Below are 18,132 nucleotides of genomic sequence, written 5' to 3'. Positions count from 1 at the left end.
AATACCACCAAAGATCTCTCCCTGCATTAATTATGTTATTGATTATCTCTTATGAATTCTTGTGTTTTTCCTCATGTGTGGTTTTGCTCCTATTTTTACCCTTCCAAGCTAAAATAAGGCAAGGTACACTATGGCAGTGGTCTCCAACCTTGAGCCTCCAGAGGTTCTTGGACTACAACTCCCAGAAGCCTCCACCATCACCTCTGCTGGCCAGGATTTCTGGGAGTTGTAGTCCAAGAACCTCTGGAGACCCAAGGTTGGGAACCACTGCACTATGGGATTCCCTTAAGATACCTCCTAAATGTCATTATAGAGTGGGGATCTGAACCCAGTTCCCTTGGGTTCTAGTATGACACTAAAAACTGTACCTTCTTGCCTCTTTAACCATCCACTACATTTGGTTCATGGAACAGAACACACTCACTTCACCAGGATGAGAGAGAGCTGGGATTTTAGGCCCTACCCAGTATAGCTCGTGTAAGCACAGTTCTTAGCTCACTAAACTCCAAAGATGACAGCATAGATAATTCTGTATAAGGAACAGTAGAAACGTGACCATTATGGCAAATGTTTTCACTGTTTTCTTTTTTATGCAAGTCTAGAAATTTGGTAAAAATTTGAAAGGTTGGAAGGTGATGAAGCAACATCAGTGCTTTACTTATTCCTTCCTTGTTCACTCAGGGCTCTTCCAGAAAGTATTTACTCTTTTAAACTTACAATATTCTGCACTGATATTAGTTGGTATTTATTCTGCCGTATATGATATCCCTCTTATCTTACTTAGTCTTGACTATTGTCACGTTCCTGCCTGTCCCTTGGATGTTTCACCCATCAAACGGCTCCAGCGACGTGTTGTATCGCTGCCACCAGTTGATTACATCAACATTATTTATTATTAATAATAGAGGTCCAGGCAATGTGTCATTTAAAACAGAACCAAATAGAAGTTGTTTATTATTACAGGTGATGTGTAACTTAGAAGCAACTGATGATCCATAACAAATACTGTATTCTGCTTGCATATTTGTGAATAAAGCAGACATTATAAAATTGCCATAAGTCACCGAGGATTTCTTATCCAAAGGAAAGTAAACTAAACCCAGTGAAACCTAGAGTTTCTCATTAACAGTTTGTAAAGTTGGGGACCTGCAACACCTTGTTGTCATTTCCTGATGAAGACAAGAACCACAGAATAATGGAACTGGAAGGGCCATCAAGAAGGCCATAAAATCCATGTTAGTGGTGGTTTTAAAATCCACATGCTAAAAAACTGCATTTTTGACTTGCAACATGGATCTGCAGTAGATCAATTCCCTAATACTTCAATTATTTGTAAAGGCAGATACAAGAGGAAGCTTCTCTTTTTATAATATTTGTCACAGAATTGCCTCAGAAGTGTAAGAGGGAAGGAAGAAGTAAAGTGTGGTTAATTCAGAGGCCTCATCTGACTTCAGGAATGCACATCAGGCTCACGTGGTTTCTGAAAGATGAAAAGGCTGTAGTTATTCTTTTACTTTACATATTTCAAATGAAAACTTAGGATTTTTTTTAAAGCCAAGTGAGTTTTGCAGCAGCCTGTCAAGAGTGTCAAGAAAACACCCTTACAGGAAGCATAATCATCAGTTGAGGAAGTTGTGAAAATTTGGAAATGTTACGTTTTTTAACTATGGTTCCCAGAATGCGTCCACCAAAATGGTGATGCCGTCTGCAGGATATCTATATAACAACATCCACAATGCTACATCAAACTATACAGTAGACACAATGTATTTATTTATTTATTTATTTATTTATTTATTTATTTAGCAAAAGAGACAAAGCATAGAGGCTTTTTTTAAAAAAAAATTCCCCATATTTTTCAGATGCCATTTCAATGCTGTTAATTATTTGATAGGAGACGTGGGTGGCGCTGCGGGTTAAACCACTGAACCACTGGGCTTATCAATCAGAAGGTCAGCATTTCGAATCAGCATGACAGGGTGAGGTCCCGTCGCTTGCCCCAGCTCCTGCCAACCTAGCAGTTTGAAAGCATGCAAATGCAAGTACAGTAGATGAATAGGTATCACCTCGGTCGGAGGGTAACAGTGTTCTGCGTCTAGTTGTGCTGGCCACGTGACCACGGAAAGTGTCTACATACAGACAAATGCTGGCCTCTTTGGCTTACAAACGAGGATAAGCACTGGCCCCTAGAGCTGGACACCCCTGGACTTAATTGTCAAGGGGAACCTTTACCTTTACCTTTAATTGTCTGATACAATTTTATGCCTATTATTTATACTGCATAATGATTAAGATCTCACACTTTTGCTCTTTTTTATATTTACATTTTAGCTGTTTAAAATGTTTTTGTAACCCCTCTAGGAGTATGAAGTGCAGTATAAGATACAGTATTAGTAATAATAAAGAAGGATTTAAAAAAAACCCCTGCACATTTATCCAGAGGAGGAAAGACTCCAGATATTGCATTACAAAGCAAGTTTCTAAAGCGGGAAAGGAAGATAACTGGGAGAACTGAAAATATAATTATGCTGTTTTACATTTGCAGGTATTTCACAAAATGGCTAGCAGCTGTTAGGTGCCATTTAGTTCTTACCTTTCCCATTGTGAGATTTCTGTAGAGATGGCTTTTAGCAATTACACTTGGTAATTAAGCATCTGTTTACTTTTGAACAACCAACTACTGTATAAAACAAAGCATGCTAAATGCAATTTACATAGACGAGGAAAATCATATACCTGTACTATGATGAATATTTAGCATCTGTCACTCAACGCACCACTTCTTGCCAAATTGTATGAAGTACATAATCTGATTTCACTCTCAGCTATCAAGCTTAGTGGGCCAGCACAAAATGACCCATAAAGTTGTTGTGATAATCTATTGGTATAAAATATTGGTATAATGTTGTGATAATATATTCCTGAAAGGAAGCTGGAATATAAAAGTAATAAACAAAGCAACTATTTGCATATTTGTTAGTATCTTTTTTAATTACATGAAATCTACCATGTCGTCAACTACATACTGATTGCCTTCTTTGCTGATGGTGTTTTCAGTGTTTTGCATGCTCTCACCTTTCCTTTACAGCTAAAACAATACCACCATTGTTTTACCACTAATAAGCATCAAGGCTAGGTTTTGCGTGTGGTAACATCATTTGACAAATGAAGGCCTGAAAAGATAAAGAAGGACTGTTTGTTATAGTGTTCCAAACTACAGTACTTTTCATATGAGTCATAAAAATGGAAATATACCCTTGGCAGAGCACAGGGGTAGAAGCTATAGGTCAAATACATCACGGAAGGTAGGTAAATTCCAGATATCATTGTTCAGACATAGACTTTGCTATATTCTCTGAAAAATAACATAAATATTACTCCGGGTAAGTTGCCCCCTGTTGGATTTCTTTTCCTTTGTGTACATCCATGCCTTTCTCACTTTTGTCACAAACACTGCCATTTCTTCCACACCGTTGCGCCCCATTTCCCTCTGCTGCCATCTACAGGAGGTGAGGCTGAGGAGCCTAACGCCGAGGGAGGCCCAGAAGGAAAGGACACAAAACCGGGCCTTCTTGGCGATGGCTCCTCGCCTCTGGAATAACCTTCCTCTGGTTATTCGTGCGGCCCCTACGCTGGGCACTTTTAAGAGTCAACTAAAAAAATGGTTGTATGTTCAGGCCTTCCCTCCTGTCAATATTTAATTCTTTCTTTATTTTTTCTTTCATTTATTATTTGTTTTATTATTGTATGTGTTATGGACTGTTTGTAAAATTCTTATGTTTTCGTATACGCCTTATTGGACGCCGCCCAGAGTGGTCGACTAGACCATATGGGTGGGATATAAATAAAATAAATAAATACAGAGATTCCCACTGGGAGAAAGGCATTTTAGCAGATGCTGCTGCATCGTCATTGGATTCCTAACATGCTTTAAAGGGAAAGGGGTATAGTTGGTATACAAGTTGCTTCCAATGTATGGACCTACAAATTCATGGCCTCCAAGAGGTCCTGTGATTAATAGCTCTGCTCAGGTTCTGCACTCCAAAGGCTGTGACTTCCTTCAGTGAGTCCATCCACCTTATGTTAAGTCTTCCTCGTTTCTTCCTACCTTCAGCGTATCTTATCTTGACAAAGTGCAAAAGCACCAGTTTCCTTATCTCTGCTTGATTTGGCCTAGTTAATAATTATGTGCCATCAAGTCAATTCTGATTCACCGCTTATGATGACGCTTTCCACGGTTTTCTATGTAGAGAGTATTCAGAAATAGTTTACCACCTCCTTTTCCTGGGACCCCTTTGGGCCTGTGCATTCTGTCTACATGGGCTGGCTCTTCTCCCAGGAGGCACAGTGGGGAATTGAACTCCCAACCTCTCCCGAAAAGAAGAGGGCGTTTCCGGAGGGGAAGGCCCTTTAAATACCTGGGCTTTCCCCTCCCACCTGGGGTTCACGTGAGGCCCGTCTCGCGATATCCCGGGTGGAAGGCAAAGCCAGCTTCGCTGCTCGAGGTCCAGGGACCCTCCAGCGGCTGGATCATTTTTGTTTCTTTCTTGCCCAGCTTTCACATCTGAACATAGTAACTGTAATTGTATGAATGATCTTGGCCTTGATGTCCAGTGACCCATCTCTTATTCAGGTTTCTCCATGGGTGCCCTTCTAGATCACACAGATTATGCTCCCACACACACCCAAAGGATTGTTGTTTGGGTCTTGCCACAGCAATTTTGGCATAGCACTTGTTATCATTCTTAAATGTTGCATTTTGTCTCTACTGCAGATGCTTATAATACATCACCTTCCCCGTAAGCCCTGTGTCAGGTATGAGTAAGCATATTATTGCACATGGATCCAGAAAAAAGATGACGTTTGTGATGTGCCATAATTTATCTTCCAGTTTTTTTAACATTTTATTTCATCATGCAAATGGCTTTGATTTTTCTGCCCTACTCTCAGGGCCCTTTAGAATTTCTTCTAGTTACAATCTTGCATTCACTGGAACCTTGCAAGGTGGCAAAGCGTGCCTCATTTTGTATTTTTCTTTCTGCTGCACATTGCTTCATCATTATGCAGCTTCCCTGGCTGCCCACACTTCTTGATCCAATGTAATATTTTAGCCACCACTATACTACTCTGAAGGGACGTGGTGGTGCTGTGGGCTAAACCGCAGAAGCCTGTGCTGCAGGGTCAGAAGACCAAGCAGTCGTAAGATCGAATCCATGGGACGGAGTGAGTGCCCATCGCTTGTTCCAGCTCCCGCCAACCTAGCGGTTTGAAAGCATGCAAATGCAAGTAGATAAATAGGGACCACCTCGGTGGGAAGGTAACAGTGTTCCGTGTCTAAGTCACACTGGCCATGTGACCACGGAAGATTGTCTTCGGACAAAACGCTGGCTCTATGGCTTGGAAACGGGGATGAGCACCGCCCCCTAGAGTCAAACACGACTGGACAAAAATTGTCAAGGGGAACCTTTACCTTTACCTATACTACTCTGACAGTTTAAGCACTTAATATCTAGTTAGAACATCTTTAAAAAGAAAACCTGTTACACTTCTCCCTCGAATTGTATAGATTTGAGCAGCATTGATTTGATTATACAGAGGTACCTCGGTTTACGAATGCCTCGGTTAACGTAATTTTCAGTTTATGAACGAAAATCCATTGAAAAGAATGGCTCAGTTTACAATTTTTTTCCGCAATACCAAGCAAGTTTGCATTGCGCCTGGGAAGTTTATAGTGCCGCCCCCGTGCATGCATTCCTATGGGAAACCAAGTTTCAGTTGTTATTATTATTATTATTTTTTTGCATTACGAAACATCCCGGAGAATGCATCAAACTCATAAACCGAGGTACACCTGTACATGGTTGTTTTTTCCCCCAAGAAATAAATATTTCAATAAATAAATTTTTTAAAATGCAATAAATACTGTGCTGCTATTCGTCTCCAGGAAGCGGCCTGGGAAAGGTGGGTGTTGGGCTTACCTGGTGCCCTGCTGTTGGCAATGCAGTGGCCCCCCAGTCTGATGGTGCCAACCCAGCCAGCCCCCTGTCCTGCTACGGTAGCTCCATATACTAGTGGCCGGGAAAGGTACTAGGGCATGCTGGGAGCCTGACTCAGATCAGAGAAGATCTCCCTCTCTCTCCCTCTCTGTCTCTCTGTGTATTAACAGTTAATGCTTCGTAGTTACATTTGGGGGTGAGCTTAAGAGTTATACATGGACTTTGCACTACATGGGGGACCGATGGCCCTAACCCGAGTGTTGTTGGAGGGAGAAGTGTATTTCATACACTTAATTTCTGAAGGGCAGGAGCCTGTCTTTCTTATCTTTTGGAAGGAAGAAGATTAAAAGTTTCTTGTCCATTTCATTGGAGTGAAATTCAGTATTTCCTTATTGGTTCTTTTTTAAAAAAACACAAATATCTAAATTGTTCCCTTCTTCTGAGAGTGAGAACATTTCGTAATCTGTTCCCAACACTCTCATTTTTTTTCATCTTCTGATCAAATAAAGGATTTTCACATACGGTTATTTCCCCTCGGGTCTTCTTGTCAGCTGATGGAAAGGAGAGGGGGAAGGAAAGGCAGACAAAGAGGAAGGCAGAAAATGAAGCAACATCAGTAAACTTCTCCCTCCTTCTTCCTCCGTCTCTCCTTCACAAGCATCCTCCCTCAGTTTTACTGTTGTAATATGAAGCATTTGAGGGTGCTGTGGCCATGAATAGACAATTAAGAGCACTTGACTTTGGAAAAGACCTGCTCCTCATTTGCTGATGTGAACAATCCAGCATCCTGTGTTTTTTGGACTCTATTTATATGGTGGGGAGGAGCTGGCTATGGAGACCATGACGGACACTTTCCCTTCCAGATTCATAACAATGCCACTGCCGATGGCATTCATACATATTGTAATGACACTTGACCAACAGGGATGATAACATGCACCTTGTTTGCAACCATATGCACACAGAAGAAAGTTTCGTTTGGCATATACTATGCCCATGAACAGAATACAGGGCTGCAGCGCCATGTAGCATGTTGCCATAAAATGTTGTGTGAGTTCACAGCCAGAGTCTCCCATGGAATTACTGTATTTTTTGCACCATAAGACTCACTTTTTTCCCACAAAACAGGGGGGTAGAAAATCTGTGCATCTTATGGAGCGAAGAAAACAGATTATATTTTCCTGTTTTCTTCTCCTAAAAAATCGGTGCGTCTTATGGAAAGGTGCGTCTTATGGAGCGAAAAATACGGAATTTTATGTGCTAGCCATTGAGACTACTGTACTTATATTTTGCCTTAGTTATTAGCTATTAGCCAACTTCTGTAGGCTTAACTTTCAGAAACCTTGTTGTTTGAAGAGTGGGATAGATGTGAGGGCTCGGTCCCGTCGGTCCCCCTTTCTAGTAACAAATTCCCCTTCCTGTTCAGACTTTCAGTCTCTTTCTCCCTCAGGAACTTATGAACAAGTAAAGGTTTCATAATAAAGTGACTAGAGAGAGAGAGAGAGAGTTGCAATTTCATTAACAACAACAGCAGCAACTGCAACAACAACAGCAACAACAACAACATGCTGTCCAATTAATTCTGACTTTTGGAGATACTTTTCAGGGTTTTCCAGGTAGAGAAAACTCAGAAACGGTTTATCACTCCCTTCTGGGATTGTCCAGGGACTGTGCAGCTTGCCCAAGGCCACACAGGCTGGCTGTACTCGCAGGAAGCACAATGAGGAATCAAACTCTCAAACTTGGACTCTGCAGCCAGATACCTAAACCACTGGGCTATCCAGCCAGCTAATAACTGTGTGCAATCAAGTCAATTCTGAGTTATGGTGATCCATTTCAGGGGGTTCTAGATAGACAGTATTCAGAAGGCCACACAAGTTGGCTGTCGTGGGATGCACAATCGGAAATTGAACTCTCAACCTTTGAATCCATAGACAGTTACTTTACTTACTGAGCTATCCAGTCAGCTCATTTCATTATCTATACCTTTATTAATATCCTACCTTTCTTTTGTTGAACTTAAAGCGACATATACTACGCACCCTTCATTGGTTTGCATGTACAGTGGTACCTCGACTTACGAACTTAATCCATATTGGAATGGCATTCGTAAGTCGAAAAGTTTGTAAGTCGAGGCAAACTTTTCCATAAGAATGCATTGAAAACCATTTAATCCGTTAAGGCTACTTTTTGTTCCTATGTCGAGGCGCTGTTCATATGTAGAGGCATTAGTTCCCATAGGAACTAATGCAATGCCGGTTAATCTGTACTCTACCACTAGGGGTGAATTTTTTAATTTTTTTTTCTTCTTTTGACCTAAAATGAATTTAGGTCAAAAAAAGGGCAGGAAAGGTTTTTTTCTTTTTCTTTTTTCGTTCATAAGTTAAGGCTCCGTTCGCAAGTTGAAGCAACTTTTTTGTGAACAGAGCCGTTCATAAATCAAATCATTCTCAAGTGGAGACGTTCGTAAGTCGAGGTATCACTGTATCTGCATCCTCAACACTCTGCACATAATCCTTACCACAACCCTGTGAAGTAAGTGAGGCTGTGAGCAGCTTGTCCAGTGTCATTCACTGAGCTTTACGGTTAAGTGAGAATTTGAACTGAGCCTCTCCAATCCTAATCTCACACTACTCTAGCTACACCAGACACACATCACTTGTGCTAACAAAATTTTAACAACACACTCTTAAAGATAAAACTAAGCCTGATTATTTATGTGTAAGGAAACAAACAAAGATGCTACCTTTTTAATCAAGTGAATTGGAATATTTTAAAAATATACCAATGCATATACCAACGGGTTTGAAACAGATGGTGTCTTTTTTGACAATCTCAAACATTTAGCTATATATCCAAGAGTATAAGAAAATAACGTGATATTCAGTAGGAGACCTTATGTGAGCTGAGATGATATAGAGCAGTGGTCCCCAACCTTGGGCCTCCAGATGTTCTTGGACTTCAACTCCCAGAAGCCTTCACCACCACCTCTGCTGGCCAGGATTTCTGGGAGTTGAAGTCCAAGAACATCTGGAGGCCCAAGGTTGGAGACCACTGATATAGAGAGTGCAGATAGCCAAGTCAAGTCTATTTGTGAAAAGAAAAATACCTGGTAGGTTACCAGTTTGGCACAGAAGATAGACTGATGGACTAGGACTGAGGTTCGAATCCCCACCCAGCCATGAAAGCTCACTGGGATGTGGAACTGGTAAAACCACACCTTAAATATCTTGGTTTTTTTTTAAATTTATTTCTTTATTTTGAAAGCCCAATTAGGGCCTCTACAAGTCAGTTCCAACTTGAGGACACATAACAACAATAGCAGCAAGGTATTGAATCTTGAACCATAAATAATGGATGATGATGATGATGGCTTGATAATGGTGCTTCTGTGATCTCCAGTTGTTGTGTTGCCTACGAGAAGTCTGTTTGCTCCAGAAGCACAGTAACTGCTTCTTAAATTTGCATATGCAAAACACTTGTGTATATGCATGTCACCTTTGCCCATTATAATGAATGCACACACAATTAACCCACTTCCTGAGCAGAGTAAAGACAAAGTAGATTTGAGTATGCTATTCAAAGCAACATGAAGACCATGCTTTCCAAGTTTAGGAAATAGGATGCTTTTACCGCCCAACATTTATATAATGGGACAAAATCCACAGATATTTGGCTTTCTGAGCTTGCTACCCATAACAAAAAATATTATTTGTTCCCAAATCCTTCCCTTTTCACATATATTTAAAACTATGGAAGCAATTGTGCTTCTACATTTTTACTGCTGCAGGATAGCCAAAATACTAGCAAACTGCTAAATTTGCAGCTGTTGTTATATTATGTCATGTTGCTTCCAACATATGGTGACTGTATGAATTAATGACCTTCAGAAAGGTTTTATCATTAACAGACCTGCTCAAGTCCTACAGAATACAAGCTGTGGATTTCTTCTTTGTCTCCATCTCAAGTTATGTTGTCCTCTTTTCTAACTTTATTATCATTTCCAGTAAGCCTTGTATTCCCACAATATGTATAAGGTATTATATCCTCGGTTTGGGCACTGAACCTTCTAGTAAGAATAAAGGCTTGATGTGATCCAAATAATAATCATGTGTGGTCAAATCACTTTTGACTTATGGAGACTCTTTTCAGAGTTTTCCAGGTAGAGAGTACTGTACTCAGAAATGGTTTACCATCCCCTTCTTCTGGGGGTGTCCTTGAGCTGTCCTGCTTGCCCAAGGCTAAACAGGCTAGCTCTACTCACATCCTCTTTTTTGTCTTTTTGGTGGTCTGTCGTATCAAGACAGCTGTCTCCAACACCACATTTCAAATCTATCTTTTATTTTTCTTCACTGGCCAGCTTTCACATCTGTAGATAGTAGATGGAAACACATACCATAGTATGGATGATCTTAGCCTTTGTTATGTTCAGCAGAATGCATGCACATCACAAATTCCCTGGCATGGTGACTTACAGCTGAGTGTGTGAACATCTCCAATTAAAAGGCATGATTTCTGATGTGACGTGAGAGTTGATCTGAAGAGATCTATAGTTGCTCATTGGGATGAAGGTTTGAATAATGTGATCACTATGGATTTCTTCTGAAAAATGACCTGATCTCTTGGATTACACCATGAATCAGAACTTAGATTTCCATTAGCTTTTAGGAGACTTTAAACATAGCAAGATGCAAATTTAGCACTGTATTTTGAAGACATGTACATACTGGATTCAAATTAGAGTCATGCAACATGATTGGTGGAAGTGGGATTTGTTTTATCCCTACGTAAATCCACCCACTGCTACACAGAGATTGGGGGACCCTACTAAAATGGAAGAAGACAACCTATGATTCAGAGAGAAGGGAAGTCAAATCCTATGGACATTGGATCTTTCTTCCTCCCATAATCAGATTTGGGACAGATATGTATAAACAACAGGGGCAGAAAGTAAAGCATTAGTCCATCTCTGCTCCTTTCATTTTTCACTCACAATTTTGACTTGAACGAAAAATTAACCATTCATGCATCTTCCATATAATGACTTGTTTGGCTGTGAACAATATGCCTTCCTCTTGTGGCAATTGTGTTTACTATATGGTGGTTCAGTTTTTGGCAGCTTGCCCTGTTCTATCATACCCTGCTAACCACAGACAACATTGGACATGGATGATAAGAACAGAAAAACCACCAGCAGCTCCTTCTCCTAACCCCCTGGGTCTCTTCTCTCTCTCTCTCTCTCTCTCTCTCTCTCTCTCTCTCTCTCTCTCTTTGAGCTCAGACATCCACAAAGCAAATATGCAACCCTACATTACCTAGAATGTCATAGCATGTTCTGCATCCTACCTTGTATTAAGAGCGTTCATATATGACACTAGACACTCCAAAGCCTCATTCTTTCTGGACAGTGTGTGGGGCCAGGAAAACTATTTCTGAAACATGCTGAGCACAGTTGTTGCTGGAAACTGACTGTTCTAACGCCAATAAAGTGGGATCTGGGAGACAAACCAGCACTCTGCTTAGGGCAAAATACACTACAATATTAAATAGAGCCATTGCAATAAATTGATGGTCAAAGAAGGAAAAAAGCAGGAAGATCCATGTTGGATCTATTCAAAAGTCCTAAAATTTCTGTAGTTAAAAAAAAGGGAGCAGATCTGTTCTTTGCTGGTCCAGAGAGCAGCTCTTGAATTAATGGGTGGAAATAGCAGTGCAGCTTAAATTTGAGCTAAGTATTTAGAGAAATTTCCTAAATATTAGAGGCAGGCATTTGAGAGAAGTGTGGAGAAGCTGGAAAATGTGGAATGTACTTCTAATGTATTTATTTCTATTACATTTCACACATACTGCTTTTGCATAAATGTTTGTCTTCTGAAGGTATACTCTGTAAATCTGAAGAAGTGTGTTGCAGTCCACCAAAGCCTATGCCAAATAAAACTTGTTTGTCTCTAAGGTGCCACAACACTCTCAAATCATCACCATCTTAGAACTACAGAGCTTGAAGGGACCTTATGGATCGCTGAGTCCAGCCCCTGTCAAGGGGAGACACTGGGGAACTGAACTCCCAACTTCTGGTTTTGCAGCCAGATACCTTAACAATTGAGCTATCCATGGGTTTTGCTGCAACAGAGTAAAATTTAACATGGTTATTCTTCCAAAAGATAGGAAATGTGGACAGAAGTTTTTCAGCAGAAGCTGAATAGAGATGTAGTGGATTAAAGATCTCTGCATGGAGAAGAGGATTAGTTGGATGACCTCCCAAATCCCTTCTGTCTAAAATGTTGGGAATTCCTTAAATCTGTTGAAAAACTCTACATCGTACCAGCCTCCAAGCAGGACATAGAAGCAAGAATCCTCTCCCATTATTACTGTTGTCCAGCACCTGATACGCAACAGTACACCTTTCCCCTCAATCTGAATGCAGCCAAAAGGATCTTGACCAGTAGCCATCTGCTGGAATCCTACAGGTGTTTGCACAACTTGCCATGGCTAATTGCCAAAGCATGAGGGTACCTTTCTGTTGAACAAATGGACATGTAACCAGGCAGCCAACTGAGATATACCCTGATATCTTGTCAATTAGCCTCCGGGAGTCAAGCAAACCTTATACAAACACCAGTAAGATTCTGGCCATTGACAGACTGATCCACCAGGAATAAGCTTTGGATGCCATCACACAAGGACATAGATTCCAATTTGGATCACTTATGGAGCGGTCTGGTGCAGTCTATTTTCCAGAGGTCATATGACGCACAGGGAAATATGATTCATCTCAACCCCAATCTATGTCAAAGCTGGACTTTTTTGGGTTCAGCTGGAGGGATTCTTTCTACTTTCTTTGGCTGGGCTGGAATGATTCCCTGGCAGGAGGAAGCATGATTTTAAGGGTGATTGCTCCTGTTAAAGCGGCCTTTTCCATTGCTATCACTTTTGCAGCCATCTGATCACATCCTTAGTCTCTTTTAAAAGCAATAGAAGAGGTTTGCCATCACTGCATCATGTGGCAGTGAATTACTTAAATTACTAATTAATTACCAGCACCCCCAGTTTCCCAAATTAATCCATTCCCAGAAGTGTGGATGTTTTCCATTATGTCTGCCAAGTACTATACAGTATGAGAAAATCTCCCTTTCCCATTGGAGTAAAAGAACATGCTCTCCTCTGCTTAAATAAATGGAAAAAGCCATTGTGGGCCAGGGAAAGATTTCTCCACCTAGAAGAAATCATTCCAGCAAACCAATGGAACTATATAATAACTTCTCAACATCCACACCTAAACAGAGAATTTCCACAAGAGTGGCTAGAATATTTAGCACGAATGTTGGTGAGGTTGGATCCCTTATTCAGTTTCTTGATCCAGTGAAATGATTCATAAGGGCCCCTGTAACCTACAGTATGTACCCCACGACCTATGTCTACATATTCATGCCTCACTTTTGTGAAAGCCTGGGTGATGGCAACATTGAAAATGTTTATCTCTCCCATGCTAAGTAGGTTTAAGATCCAAAGAAATCAGGAAGTGAGATTTACTGAACTTGAGTTGCCTTCTCAGTAAATATATACAGGACTGAGTTTTAAATTCTAATCACTTTAGAAAACAACTTAAGCACATACTTACAAGCTCCCACTAAAAGTACTATAACTTTAAAATGAGTAAGGAGAAATCAGTGGGATCTTATGCCTACCTATGGAGGGAACCCCCTTTAAACTCAAAGGGGGTAGTTTGTGTAGATTTGTATAGGATTGCACAGTAACTTTGACAGGGGATTCCTGATTACCTAAGTTGATGAACAACACATGTTCTCTTTTTTCTCTTAACTTCAGAGGATTTCTTTCCAAAAGAAAAGGAAGAACAAAGATAGCTCATAATGTAATTTGTGCAACAGCGTACAGAAAAGAGCTGTTATCCAGTGTATAATTAAAACCTTATTTTGGTCTTCAGGAAGAAAGGTCAGCTGCTTATTCAGTTTATTTTCAAACTCCTACCATGTGCCCATGAGGATGGGAGAGAGATGTCATAAAAAGATAGCACGGAACAGTTCTAATTTTGAACTGCTGAATAGCTCAATGGTTTGGATATCTGGGTCCAGAGCCAGAGGTTGGGAGTTTGATTCCCACTTTGTCCCTTTCTGACAGGGACTGGAATTGAAGATTCGGCAGTTCTAAAATGATTATGGTAATGATGATGATGGTGATGATGATGATTAAAGTCCCCCTGCCTTGCTAGTTGTTTCTCTGTATTGCCAGAGAGAACTAATTTCAAATGTTTCTCTGTTAAATTTCCTGTGTTAACAATTTTAGCTCTCAGAGTTACTTTTAATTTATGACATTCATATCCCACATTACCTCTAATGATCACCTGGAGTTTGTGTCATTCTCTTCCCTACCTCTTACTTGACCGAGAACGCTGAGAGATAATTTAAGCTGATAGACAGTAACTGGCCAAGATAACTTGGTGAATTTCATGAAGGCTTTCACATCCGGGATCAAATAGTTGTTGTGGGCTTTTCAGGCTCTTTGGCCGTGTTCTGAAGATTGTTCTTCCTAACGTTTCACCAGTCTCTGTGGCTGGCATCTTCAGAGGACAGGAGTAGCCAAGACAGGCTACTCCTGTCCTCTGAAGATGCCGGCCACAGAGACTGGCAAAACATTAGGAAAAACAACCTTCAGAACACGGCCAAAGAGGCCGAAAAACCCACAACAACCATAACTTGGTGAACTTCATAATATCTCTCAAGTCCTACACTGACCCTCTAGCCCACTAGTCAAGTCTGGCTATCAGCTTAATGTACCATGTGTGATCCATCAAGCTAAATGCAGCCTACCAGTCATATGTGAACATCCATCAGTATCTCGTCAGTGCGGTTTCTCTGGAAGTGCAGAATTACCAGGGCTCTGGCAAGTACAGTGTTTTCATGGTGATGTCTGAAATGTTGACAATACCCTGAGGACCCCTATGGCCAAGGCCCTCCGGGTGGAATCTCCAAAACACAAGCAGCCGTATTAGAGGTGAGCAGTCTCCAGAAGTATATAATGACAATCATTTGCCATTAAGTCAATTTTGCCTTATGGTGACTCTTTTCAGCATTTTCCGGATAGAGAATACTCAGAGGTGGTTCACCATTCCCTTCTTCTGGGGGTGCCCTGGGACTGTGCAGCTGGCCCAAGGCCACACGGGCTGGCTCTTCTCCCAGGAGGCACCTTGAGGAATAGAACTCCCAACCTCTGACCCAACAGTCAAATACTTAAACTGACCTAGCCTGCCAACTTTCTGGAAGTACTGTATGGGGATCAATATTTTTCTTACAAAAATTGGAGGGTACTATATAAAAATGTAAAGGTTGATGGCGTACAAGGATATCTGCAAGTGGGATCTGAAGGCCTTGGAAATGGATCTCAACAGATGGGAAACCCTGACATCTGAGCGTTCAGCCTGGAGGCAGGCGGTGCATCATGGCCTCTCCCAATTTGAAGAGACCCTTGTCCAGCAGGCCGAGGCAAAGAGGCAGTCATGGAAGCAGCAAAATCAGGGAGCTGTACAGGGTACAGATTGTATTTGTCTTCAGTGTGGAGGGGATTGTAACTCTTGAATTGCTCCAGGAGTGTTAAGCAGCCTTGTAAACATGGTAAAAATATCCTCATGTCCCCAGAGGGCACAATAGTTAAACTGCAGTACTGCAGTCCAGCCTTTGCTCACGACCTGAGTACAATCACCACGGACTCAGGTGGCCAGATCAAGGTTGACTCAGCCTTCCATCTTTCTGAGGTCAGCAAAATGAATACTCAGCTTTCTCAGGGAGTGGGGTTTGCAACACATAGTCTGCAGAATTAAATTATAAAACTGCCCCGAGAGTGCTTTCAAGCACTCTGGGGTGGTACCGTATTTTTCGCTCCATAAGACGCACCTTTCCATAAGATGCACCAATTTTTTAGGAGAAGAAAACAGGAAAATATAATCTGTTTTCTTCGCTCCATTAGACGCACAGACTTTCCACCCCCCTGTTTTGTGGGGGAGAAGTGCGTCTTATGGTGCGAAAAATACGGTATATAAGCAGCACACTTTTGCTTCATTTTCATTCCCGCGAATCAAAAAATGCTATTGCTGTGGCCCTGTAAATTCTGGCTCCGCTCCAATACTGAACAAGTACCTAGGCGGCCAGACAACGTGGCATTTCCATCAATAGGTTGCCCACGGCAATGTGTCTAGTTGGCTGGCAGGGCAAAAACAGAAAAAGAAAAAAAAAGGTTTGTATAGCACACTACGCAGCTGTGTTTTTTCAAAGGCACAGAACTGAAATCCAAGCATGTGTCACCCTAGCACAATTACTAAGAAAGTGCCCTCTGCCTCATTGTTTTCTTGGTGTTCGTGTCTTATTTCCGTGAAACTGATGGTAGAGAAAGATAAAATCCTGTACTTACCATGGCTGTCAAAGCTGTGGGTTCTCGTAAGCTTGCTGGAGGAGGAATAGTTACAAGAGGAACCTGTTCTTTGCCTTTTGTCCGAAACTTCCCATTTTGAAAGTAGCAAGTGGTTTCAGCCAGCCTTTGTAGGAAAGACCTAACATTAGTAACCCTGCTTTGCATATGATGAGCCAGCATCTAATGGTCCCAGCAGTAACTTTAAAAAAAAAATTAAAAATGCAGCAGTTACTGTGTGAGGTGAGGAAGCAAAGAAACTGTAAAAACATGTACAAGAAATAATTAAAGAACTCAAGGAACGGAGAGCATTGCATTAATGAAAGGACTGCATTAAGAAAGCTGATAGGAAAAATATATGATTCATTGAGATATAGTGCTTGAGGTGAGCTTTGTGGATGACCCAGACTGCCAGAAAGACGAACAAGTGGATCGTAGAGCAAATCAAACCTGAAAGTATCCTCTGGATGCTGAAGTAGGAGCCTACTTTGGGCACATTGTGAGAAGACAAAATTTGCTGAAGGCAATAATGTGCGGAAAAGTTGAAGGTAGCAGGAAAAGGGGAAGACCCACTGCAGGATGGACTGGCACCCTAAAGGAAACCACAGGCTTCAGTTTGCAATTGCTGAGGACAGAGCATTTTGCAGACTGCTCATTCATAGGGTTGCTTTAAGTCAGAGGTAACATGATGGCACATAACAACAACAACATTAATGCACACAATACAAATGTGTGTTTCGTTTATACATTTTTGATCCTAAATTTTGAAACCCCCACTCATCTTTCTTTTAAAACAGACCATGCATATGGATTTTCTTTTTAGTATTTATACCCTGCCTTTCTCACAAGTGTTTCAACACATGAGTTTTATGCACCATTGCCAAGCCATATTTGTATAATTTTGGGGAGGGGCTCAGGCATTTCCATCTTCTACTCTTTATCCTCCCATGTTCTCCTGCCCATTTCCACAGAAATTCCATCCTGGACAAAAAAGGAGAGGAATAGTCAGACAATGTGTTTTGACTGATATGGCTCAGAGCTATCTTACTGGAAGTACAAACATAGTCATGGCGGATTATTATTATTATTATTATTATTATTATTATTATTATTATTATTATTATTATTATTATTATTATTATTATTATTATTATTATTATTATTATTATTATTATTATTATTATTTTTATTTTTATTTTTATTTTTATTTTTATTATTATTTTTATTTTATTTATTTATTTATTTATTTATTTATTTATTTATTTATTTATTTATTTATTTATTTATTTATTTATTTATTTAAAGGTGATGCAATTCCGAATAATAAAAATGATTCAGAGTTATAACTCAGCCAGTATATCCCTGGGGAAGGGCTGTAGCTCGGTGACAGAGCAAGCACTTCGCATCCAGAAAGTACTGAATTCCATCTCTGGGTTGTCTCCAAGTAGAAAGGTTAAAACAAAACAAAGAAAATGAAACAAAACCCTTTTGGAAACCATAGGGAGCTGCTGCCAGTCCCAGTAGGAAGCTGCTATCACTCCGTACTCATTCCATATCCATTAAGAAGTTAGATGGCTCAAATGGCTTAAATACATGCATAAGGTAGACTCCCATCTGCCTACCAATAAGGCACAGGGAAGAAGTAACAGAACAATGGTGTGTACATTTAGTTGTTTTGCATTAGCTTATTGGCTCCCACTATTCAAGCAGTCCTGAATAT

General features: G+C 40.6%; 1 protein-coding gene across 3 annotated transcripts in view; it reads right to left on the bottom strand.

The window, feature by feature from the left end:
* The window catches only part of FYB1 (FYN binding protein 1), a 65,310-nt gene extending 47,953 nt beyond the window's left edge, over positions 1-17,357 (bottom strand). For 2 of the 3 annotated variants that reach the window (XM_020795690.3, XM_020795692.3), the window contains exon 1: positions 16,416-17,357. In XM_020795690.3, the coding sequence (XP_020651349.3) occupies positions 16,416-16,595 (180 nt within the window). In that variant the 5' untranslated portion in view covers positions 16,596-17,357. Of the gene's footprint in view, positions 1-3,075; positions 3,175-16,415 lie in introns of those variants that run through there. The other variant, XM_078384470.1, reaches the window with a different exon arrangement.
* Positions 17,358-18,132: the final 775 nt, after the last annotated feature.

This window comes from Pogona vitticeps, chromosome 2 (assembly GCF_051106095.1).
Source record: "Pogona vitticeps strain Pit_001003342236 chromosome 2, PviZW2.1, whole genome shotgun sequence".
NCBI classification, from domain to species: domain Eukaryota; kingdom Metazoa; phylum Chordata; class Lepidosauria; order Squamata; family Agamidae; genus Pogona; species Pogona vitticeps.
Note: the sequence above shows the minus strand (reverse complement) of the source record. Positions and strands in the feature narration are given on the sequence as shown.